The sequence below is a fragment of the Malus sylvestris genome, chromosome 17 (genome assembly GCF_916048215.2).
Source record: "Malus sylvestris chromosome 17, drMalSylv7.2, whole genome shotgun sequence".
Lineage (NCBI taxonomy): Eukaryota > Viridiplantae > Streptophyta > Magnoliopsida > Rosales > Rosaceae > Malus > Malus sylvestris.
Genome location: NC_062276.1, coordinates 16,402,270 through 16,412,906, shown reverse-complemented (window position 1 = coordinate 16,412,906; position 10,637 = coordinate 16,402,270). Strand labels below are relative to the sequence as shown.

General features: G+C 38.2%; 1 protein-coding gene, 1 long non-coding RNA gene and 1 pseudogene across 3 annotated transcripts; 1 reads left to right on the top strand and 2 right to left on the bottom strand.

Moving 5' to 3' along the window:
* Positions 1–769: 769 nt before the first annotated feature.
* On the bottom strand, positions 770–1,802 carry LOC126610003 (40S ribosomal protein S28-like). The gene has a single exon (XM_050277970.1). It carries the CDS (start codon positions 1,199–1,201, stop codon positions 1,004–1,006), a length of 198 nt encoding a protein of 65 aa, XP_050133927.1. The 5' UTR covers positions 1,202–1,802; the 3' UTR covers positions 770–1,003.
* A 1,596-nt stretch (positions 1,803–3,398) lies between these two features.
* Positions 3,399–6,971, top strand: LOC126610163 (uncharacterized). Of its 2 annotated transcripts, XR_007618403.1 has the most exons (4): positions 3,399–5,079; positions 5,539–5,742; positions 5,869–6,287; positions 6,405–6,971. It is a non-coding gene; the product is annotated as an uncharacterized LOC126610163 (long non-coding RNA). The 2 variants fall into 2 exon arrangements; XR_007618402.1 differs by having other exon boundaries at positions 3,402–5,742.
* Positions 6,972–8,520: 1,549 nt separating this feature from the next.
* On the bottom strand, positions 8,521–9,255 carry LOC126611846 (NAD(P)H-quinone oxidoreductase subunit 2 A, chloroplastic-like; annotated as a pseudogene).
* Positions 9,256–10,637: the final 1,382 nt, after the last annotated feature.

The window sequence follows — 10,637 nt, the reverse complement described above, 5'->3', positions numbered from 1 at the left end:
AAACACGCTTTCAAAGATTCAGAGAAACTAGAAAGATAAAAATAATATCAAAGACCAAAATGTAAGAACACCAAAAATTTAGGGGACAAATTTGATATTAACCGTATTGCACTCTTCTTTGTTGCTGATTTGCTTCCCACCATAATGGGCATGGTGTTCTACTATTCCGAGTAATTTAAGGCATGCTTAATGGCCTCACAACGCATCAAATCTTACCCAACCGTGGGTGCAGAGACTAGAACGCCTTTGTCCACCCAACTTAATAACATACTCAGTTACAGCCACCGCTAAAAGACTCGACGACTCTTCTTTGTTTGAATTGCTTCTTACAAATAGCATTAGTCAAGTGTAGAACCACAACCATATGGTGTATTTTCTCATACAAATAGCATTAAAAAGTTTGGAAATTCAGAGAATAAAATGATTAGCAATTTAGAAAAGGAATGTGATTTTCAAAGACCTTCTATAGAATCACACTCCCACTCTTTATTTATTGTCATCAAATTGATAAATAAAACGAATCAATAGGCATGATTAAATAGAAGTGTATAAGAAGCTAAAAAAGGTGTCGAAATCAATCCCATTGGAAATATCTAAAGGGTATGGGAAAGAACCTATGGTAGGTTCCTTTTCACCCTTCAAAACGAAGAACAAGATAAAATTGATACCAAGTTTAACACCAACGAAGCAACAAAACATGGCAACTTTTAAGAACCAAATTGTTGCTAGAGAACAATAATATGCGGTCAGGGAAAAACGAAAACAAAGATTTGACACAGAAAGTAGGACCACTGTTACATATTCAAACAAAACTTAAAGATTGTTAAGACAATTTAGTTTAGAACGATTCTATAACAAAATCTCATCACAAAAATCAGGCCTATGATGCTAGTAATACCCAGAGATGGCAACACAACAGCCATTCACCAACATAAATAATAATTGTTTTCAAATAACCAAAACAGACGTAGGAACGTCGACAAACAAGACCATATCAGATTGATCACCGCAACCTTCTTGCCTCCATCTTGGACTCGAGCAAGGTAAGGATATCCCCCTCTCTCACTGGTCCCTTAACATTCCTCATGATGAAACGGTTCTGGTCATCCAAAAATTTGACTCTCACCTGAGTCACCTGCCCACGAGATCCAGTCCGTCTTATAACCTTGATTACAATAGCATGCTTAATCGTGGATTCCATGAGTAATATATTGAAACACAAATCAAAAAAGCAAATGTCAATAAGACAACGGAATGAAGAAAAGCAACAATGAAAAATTGTGAATCGCGACTCGGGAGATCAACAGAAGACTACATTTACTAAAAGGAAAATTAGAAAAACAAATTATTTTGATCTAGTTCAAAGCATGCAACAATTCAACTTATATTGTAAGCAAAAAAACAGAACACATCAACTAGGACAACAAGACAACAAGCCAAAGAGGTGAAAGAAAAGTGAAATGCCGCCGGACTTAAAGGAGGGTACACCGTTATACAAGCATAACGAATTTACGATAATAAGTAAAACACAGGTAACCACCAAAACAACAGCATGATATTTGGTAATAGCTGCCATTAAGTGAACCCAGTTTCAAAGCAAATCTGACCTATATGTTTCTATGAATCAAGCTCTAAATTTTCAATAAATAAAATTGTCAGGAAAATGAAAAGGAGAAAAAGAATATGTATCACTAAACTAATCGCCCCAGATAAACATTTGCGATTATGAAGTTCTTATTCAAATTCAGAAACCCAACAGAAAATTCAAGCCGATTTCATATTAAATAATATAACAAAGGATCCCTAACCTGGAGGTTGGATTTCCAGATGAGAGCAATAGAGGTCGAATAAGACAGGAAAATGGCGACGCGGAATGGGGTGCTGAATTGCGAGACAAGGGAACGACGCAGTGCAAGGGTAGAAGAAAGGAGAGGAAATAACCTTTTGTACAAGCTAGGGTTTTGGTATCTAAGTTAGGTTTACAATTTTACCCTTCATATTTTTTTTTTTTTCACATCACCTGATAATTTTTGTGTGGTTTAACTTTTTTCCTTTTCTCCTAAATGTTGCTTGCACAATATAGAGCAATGCTAAATAGGGTTGGGCAAACGGGTATAGGAACCACAGGTTGAGGCGTATAATCACAGTTTGAGGCGGGTACGAGCCGATTCCTAATATTTTAAAGAAAAAATGGGGTGGGCCCTTTTCATTTTTGGGGCAGACCGAGTCCAAATACTTAGAAAAACAGGTTCCCTGATCGACCCATTTCTAATTAGAATGAATGACCGAGATTGAAAGATAACCTATCATCCAATCTCAACTGTTAGTTTCAACCCTAGTGAATTCCTCCCGAGTTCCAGAATCAGACTCTCAAACCCTTTCCCTCAGTCCCTCGACTCCCTCTCATTCGCCTCCAACTCTCAAATTCTCAATCGTCTTCTGCTTCTCACAGTGCTTACCACTCACCAGCCTCACCTCATTGATATTGTCGCTCAGCCCCGCTGCCACATCGTCGAAGCCTTCGTACTCTTCGACCACTCTCAGATTTGTACTGCTGGTAAAGCTTTTTGTTCGATACCACGTCTTAGAGGCCGAGTCGAAGACCTGGAAGAAGACCGATGATGGTCTTGATGTCAGAGACCGAGTTGAAGATCTGGAGAATGAGCGAGTCTTGGCACCGACTCCTTTCTTTCGGCGACCTTAGCACCATGGCAAGGTGATAAGAGCATATTTATGCGACTTAGTTAGCTTGTTCTTGTGCATTTATGTTGTTATTTCTTAGTCAATTATGTATTTTAAGCTATTTTCGTGTGTTTGTAGGTTCAAATAACAAAGTTAGCAACAAAGTGCTATTTGGAGCATTTTGGAGCATTTTTGGGCCAAGATTGGATAGTGCAAGCATGGAGACATGAGGATGGACATTTTTGAAGATTTGAAGGCTAGAAATTAGCATGTGTGTGTGCAAGTGTGTTGACCTACAACTCCAAACATCCATCCACTACACCCATTACATCCACTCATTACCAAACATCCATCCACTACACCCATTACATCCACTCATTACCAAACATCCACCCACTACACCCATTACAACCACTCATTACCAAACATCCATCCACTACACCCATTACATCCACCCATTACATCCACTCATTACCAAACATCCACCCACTACACCCATTACAACCACTCATTACCAAACATCCATCCACTACACCCATTACATCCACTCATTACCAAACATCCACCCACTACACCCATTACATCCACTCATTACCAAACATCCATCCACTACACCCATTACATCCACTCATTACCAAACATTCACCCACTACACCCATTACATCCATCCACTACACCCATTACATCCACTCATTACCAAACATTCACCCACTACACCCATTACATCCACCCATTACATCCACTCATTACCAAACATCCATCCACAACACCCATTACATCCACTCATTACCAAACATCCATCCACTACACCCATTACATCCACTCATTACCAAACATTCACCCACTACACCCATTACATCCACTCATTACCACAACATACACCACTACCACCTTAATTAGATGGTGGTTCTCTCCCTAACCTATAAATACATCCACCATTCACCATAACAAAAAGGGAGAAAAAGATCCATCAAAAGACACTACATTCACATCTCACAACTCCATACACTTGCACTTTCATTCCTTGGCCGAGAGAACACAATCCACCCATCCACCCTTCACCATAACTCACATATATCCATCCACCACCATAATTTACCACTCATCCATCAAACCACACCTTGTGCCACAACAAAGAGAAGAAAGAGGACCCTTGGACGTGCTTGCCATTCAAGTTGTATTGTTGGAGCATTTTTAGGTGTTTTCATTCTTTTGTTTTCAATGTCTAAATTTGTTTATCTTTGCTTTGTGAGTATGAGGAACTAAACCCCCCTTAGTTAGGGGGAATTCGAAACCATGTTCATGCTTGCAATATGATTTGATTACCTTTAGTTGTGATTTCATAAGTTGTGAATTCAATTTGTTTAACTGCTTGATTGATAACCTATTCGTGTATGTTTATTAAGAGTGCACACTTAGTTTGCATGCATGAATATGATGCTAGAATATAATGGAGTTTCACCTAATAGTTACAAACTTATATTCACAAGTAGTGGAGGTTGCTTATAAACGATCGCGTTAAATAAATTCTTGGCAGGTGTTTCATGCTCATCATAGTAATGAATGTCTCGTCAATACTTCTAGTTTTCATAATGCTTAATGATCTTTGATTGTATCTTTATTGTGCTGTTCACGTAAAGAACTTTTGAAGAATGCTTGAATTGTTGTATGCGTTTTCCCATCCAATTCAATAACTTAAAGAGAACTTGAAGGTTAATTTAAGCGGACTTAATTAACCTGGGGTGTTGAGTTTCATGATTGATCGAAAGAACAACTGAAAATTGGTTTATGTGCAAGTATGTCATGTGTGGAGAAGAACCTCCTAGCTAGCCTTCCATCCATTCAATTTACTCAATTTCGTGCAGATTTCATTAGTTCTTTAATTTACTTGTTTTGTTTTCAAATTCGTCAAAACCAAAACCCCCTTTACTTCAAAGTGTTTTATTAGTCAAAATCTGTTTTGATTTGTGTTTTTAAGTGTCTTGAGTCAAGTTAGAACCTAAGTTCATCCAAAACCATCCCTAGAGTCAGTTTAGAGTCTAATTCATTGTTTTAAGCAGTTTTGAGTCTTTTAAACTAGTTTTGAATTTTTTTAGTTTGTATTGCATCTTTTGAGTCTAGTTTGGTGTTTTAAACTTAATTTTACGTTTTTAAGTCAATTTCAAGTGTTTTAGCAATCCCTCCTAATCCTCGGCCTAGAACGATCCCTACTTACATTCTTTACTACAATTGACAACAAGAGGGTTTAATTTGTGTGTTAAAATAATTCATCGCGCCATAAGGCCCCATGCTTTTGGCCTATAACGATGTTGTTTTCACAAAGGAAGACTTTGTAAGTATTTCGAGGATCGGCGAGAGTAGCAAGCATGGCCAGGCCTAAAAAGCTGGCCGATTCGGGTAATTCCTTTTCCATTTTCCTTAATTTCTGTGTAATGCTTGCTGTTGCCGAGAAATTGAGACTTAGGGTTATGATTTTCTTTAATTTTTGTGTAATTTTCAGGGTTGGGTTCAACTAGTGTGCCATTTGATTGATTCAATTTACCGATTTGAACAATTTGGTTATATGTGAGATTGATTTGATGTAGTTTTGTGTGTAAGAGTAATGGGTTCTGTTAGAAACTATGGATCTGGGATTTCATGGTTTGCTTATTTTGGGACATGCATGGAAGAATCATTAACATGTGCGGAGTATATACATTGATTTAGTTGTGTTTAAGCACATGCAGTGCATAAATGTTTGTAGGATTTGTTTTGTTTTTTTTTTTTTGTGTGTTTTGAGTAGTGTAAATGAGTGTCTAAAATGGTTGGTTTGGTTTTGCTTCTGCTTCTGCTCAATAAATTGGTGCTATTCCAAAGCTGAAAAAAAAAAAGTAATTGGATCCATGGAGCCGTCCCGAACTAGCCCATTTGAAACGGGCCGGGTTAGGTTTGGTTCCCAAATTCAAAATCCTTCGACCCGGCCCTGCCCCGCCCATTACATTTTAAAATGGGTAGGACCAGGTTCCTCCAAAGTTAGGCTCAGCTCGGCCAGTGCCCAGCCCTAATTCTAAAGGCTAAAAGGTGAATACTATTCATAAATATTTTTTTATTTTATTTTTAACGTTCTCTTGGCTTTTTCCGTCATTATCGCTTTTGCAATGTGTTTTATTTTAATGTTAAATTTTGTAATTTTTTTTTTAACAACAGGACATAAGCCAGAAAGAAAAGAAAGATTACATAAGGATATCATGAGGTCACGAGAGTCTAGCTATATCTGCAACTAGCAACTGATGACAAGAAAGAGGAGCTTGTTCAAAAAAGACTAGACCCAAACTGCATGACAAACTCAAACGAGCCAAATCATCAACAACAAAATTCTTTTCATGATAGATATGACGAATTTCACAAGACTAACTTTGGTTCATAAGGGCATGACAATTCAGTACTAAACTTCCCAGATGGTGATTATCCACTTTTGCATTTGAAATCAATTGAACCGCAAGTGCAGAATCTGATTCTACCATAATCTTCTTAATTCCATAATTCCATGCAAGTTGTAGCCCAATAAAAGCAGCCCAAACTAAATCTCACCTAAACCAAGATTAGCACAAAAACCAGAAACCTATGTAAGTTTTTTTAAGTTTGAACATTGTAGGTTTTTTTGAATTTTTTATATATTTTTATTTTTATTTTTTACTGCTAAATTAATTATGGTCGTTGAATTTTTCAAATTTTGAAATCAGATGCACCAGAAAACGCCACGTGGCACAAAATCTTTTTCAAAAAAAAATTTACTGATGGATATTCAATGGTCTTGATCAACAAACAGTTGGAAATCCAAAGGATGTGGCACACCCAAATTTGAGTTATGGCTTGCTTCGATGCATGTGGGTGGGGCTAGCCAATTGCCAGCAGGCTCAAGGCCCAACAATTGTTGCAAGGGCAGTCCAACGAGCATCTTAGAGCCCACCAATTACCTGACCAATTTGGGTTAAGGACAATTTAACCCAATTCCATGTGGGTTGGGCCACCGCTAGACTTGCTCTTACCGCCTATAAGCTCCAAAATGTACCACTTTCATCGATTTCCGTCTAAAGTTGTATGAGAAAAGCTTCATAAGTAGATGTCGTGCACCAGGGGCATTCCTAGGACATTTTTGCATTTTAAAACCTCTAGTTTACTTGTCGATTCATGGTAAAATTGTGTTAACTAGAGCTCGTCAACACAATATAACTGTTCTTGTTTGAAGATGCTTTTGGTAGAGCTACAAGCTTTTCCTAATAGTATAATAATGTAATACTTGAAAGAAATTTCGTTGTGTGACAATTTTCAAAAAATATTGTTTGTGCTTGAAATTGTGGTATGAGCCGAGTAATTGTTGTGTATGGCCTAAAGAAATGAGTGATCTTCCTTGGCTCAATGGTAGGAGAGTGGTGAGGCAGTCGAAGAGTTTTGAGCCTGAAAAACATTATGTGGCGATAAGATTTGGATATTAGAGTAACAAGTATGAGTTCATAGACCAAGCTCGTTTATGTGAATTTTAAGATAAGCTGTGAATGAGGTTAAGTTGGAGTGGGAATTGAAAAGAGAACATTATATAAACAAAAGCATTGGAAACATGAAGAAGACCTTTAAACTCACACACAAATCAATGCTCAATACAAAACCTTTCATCCTTTATGTGAAATTGACTTGCTAACCATCATCACAATTTTTTCCTTGATATTTGGGTTTGGATTGGTAGCTAGGATGAAACCGATTGGATATACATGGTTTTTCGAAAGCAACCAATGAACACGACCAACTGGATAGATGTGGTTGAAGCTCGAGAGTTAGTTTGCCTTAGGAGTCATGATCGACTAGATAGACAAAGATTCTCAAAGTTTGTGGCTAGCTATTCATTCTAACTTTCGGTCGACGAAAAGTCTTTGATTTTTCGTCGAAAGATGTCACTTTATTAATGAAGTGAGGTGTTCTATGATTGGTTATTCTCATGTAATATTCAAAGTTCGACATGCAAATGGCTGAACCATTTTTACTGTGGCGATTAAAGACTATTCCTGAAGACATCAAATTATTTGCACGATCTTTTACTTCTATATTTCGGGCTCATGTCTTTCGGAAGGTGATTTTTCTTGCTAGTGTCATTACTAGCGTTGGACACTCAATTCGTGATACTTATATTTGGGATTGGTGTTTACCCACTATTGCTAGAAATGATTTTCTCTTAATTATACAGAAAACGAACGTACTCGAAGTTTCTTTTTTAAATAAATTTATTTATACTCTTCCATAAACATATTTTTGTTGTTAAATACAAAAATATTAAGTTCCATAAACATGTTTTTGTTTTGAAATACAAAAAAATTAAATGTGTAAAAATTAAAATGTTTTATCCTATAGATGCTTGACGCCCAATCATCCCGGATAACGCTTACATCCTCTGTATTGCCGCAACTGTTGGCACAGAGTTAGCCGATGCTTATTCCCTAGATACCGTCATTGCTTCTTCTCTGAGAAAAGAAGTTCACGATCCGTAGGCCTTCTACCTCCACACGGCATTGCTCCATCAGGATTTCGCCCATTGCGGAAAATTCCCATTGCCGCCTCCTATAGAAGTTTAGGCCATGTTACAGCCCCAGTGTGGATGATCATCCTTTCGGACCAGCTATTGATCATCACCTTGGTAAGTTACCAACCTATTGTATCACCAACTAGCTAATCAGACGCGAGCCCTTCCTTAGGTGAATTCCTCATTTTGCTCCTCAGCTTACGAGGTATTAACAATCGTTTCCAGCTGTTGTACCCTTCCCAATAGTAGGTTCTTACACGTTACCCACTTGTCCGCCATTGGAAACACTACTTCCCGTCGGACTTGCATGTGTTATGCATGACACCAGCGTTCATCCTAAATAGGAGTCTTATTGAAACCAAGAAACAGAGGCCTGCCTGCCATCCACACCAGAATAAATGAAAACCTACTAGTGGAGGAAGACCTCCTAAGAATAAGAGACATTTCCTAAGGATAAAAGACATAGGGCTAAAGAGATAGCCAAAAAAAGATCATTTGTGTATAATCCTGTATAATCTTGAATATTATCAGTTTTGTACGTAGACTAAGTGATACAATGCAAGCAAAACTTCCTAGATTCATGGAGATATATAACACCATATAAGTTATCATGCTTGCATTCCAATAATTACATATCCAATTTGACCTATGGACAAAAATGCAAGCATACATTTCATGCTTGTTTGAGTAATAACAATGAAATACTCCAATATCATGCTAAGAATAGCAAGGATTTCCAAAAGATGATGTCATTCGTTTGATGAGAAATAAAGAAGAATATCAAAAATTCAAGTGGCTGAAGCTGAAGTAGCTACTTTTGAAGTAACGGAAAGAAAAGTAACAACTGAAGTGGGAGAGTCAGAATCGAAAAGAGGATTTCTCACTTATTTCTCTCATTCAAAGCCGTGCATGAGACTTTCGTCTCGCACGGCTCGTAAGTGATAAACGACAGAAGCATATAGAGTTTTAGCACGATCACCCTGTATATAAAATTAACCTGCATAAAAAATATTCCATTTCATTTGAAATTGCAAACTCTTGGTCAAAGGAAAAAATAATAATATAATAAATAAAAGAAGAAAAAAAAGTTAAACCCAAGTAACTAAACCACCCCCCACCCATCCCCCACACCTCCGAGCGACTCTCTGTGTTTTCTATCCTCCTCAACCCTCACCAGTCACCACCCTCGTTCTTTTTCTTCCCCTTTTCTCCCTTACCTTATTCTCATTCTAACCATCAGTAAGGACTAAGGAGTGATGGGTTGGCTTATTAAATGAATAATAATCCACCCAAATGTAAATAGAGGTCTTAGTAATATCTGTTAGAGTAAATTACACAGTAACCCCTCAGGTTTGAGGTCTATTATAACCTCATACAACATCTTTAAAACATTTCACTTTCATACCTCACGTACTATTTTATTTCAAAATAATACATCCGTTAGATTTTCCATCCATTGATTTGTTAAGTGCTGACGTGGCTACCACATTTGTGCCACGTGGCTGCCAAATGTATGCCACGTGGCAAAAATAATAATTTTTTTAAAAAAAAAACCTAAATCTTCTTTAAAACAAAAAACAAAAGCTGAAAGAAAACCCCATCCCCGTGAAACCCCCTAACCCCTACCCCCTGCGAACACCCCAAACCAAAAAGACCCAGAAAGAAACCCGTCCCCCCCAACACAACCAAACCCAGAAAAATCCCCCCTCCCCAAAACCGGATTGCAGAAAGTCACCCCCCCAAAACCAGATCTGGAAAGGACACCCCCTCATCGCAAAGACCCTCCATCCCTGACTACCCACCTAACCCAGAACCCAAAAACCTGCAACAACAAGAAGAAGAAGGAGGAAGAAGAAGAAAAAAAAACCTCAATCCCAGTTCGTCCCACCCGCAAAAAACCTGCAATCTAGAAGAAGAAGAAGAGGGGGAAAAAAAAGCCCAGAACCCTTCCACCTCGCCACGACCCGCGACCCGCGACCCACCTCCCTTCCCCCTGCCACGACCCGCGACCCTTCTCTTTTCCCCCCGCCGCCAGGATCTTGTGATTTTCAGTGTGGGTGAGTTTTGAAAATACTTTTGAGTTTGAGATGATTTTTGGACTGGTTTTGTGGTAGATCCACCTAATCTCGGGTGGAATTTTTGGGGGTGGGTGATGGCTTGGGTGGGAAGAACTGGGGCTTTTTTTCTTTTTTCTTTTTTTTTTCTCCCTCTTCTTCTTCTTGTTGTTGTTGCAGGTTTTGGGGATGGACGAACTGGGTCTTCGACGAACTGCAGCTTCTTTTTTTTCTCCCTCTTCTTCTTCGACGAACTGGGGTGGGGGGAGGGGTACAGGGGTGGTTAATTAACCTTTTTTTTAGAAGATTTAGTTTTTTAAAAAAAATAAAAAAATTGCCACGTGGCACAC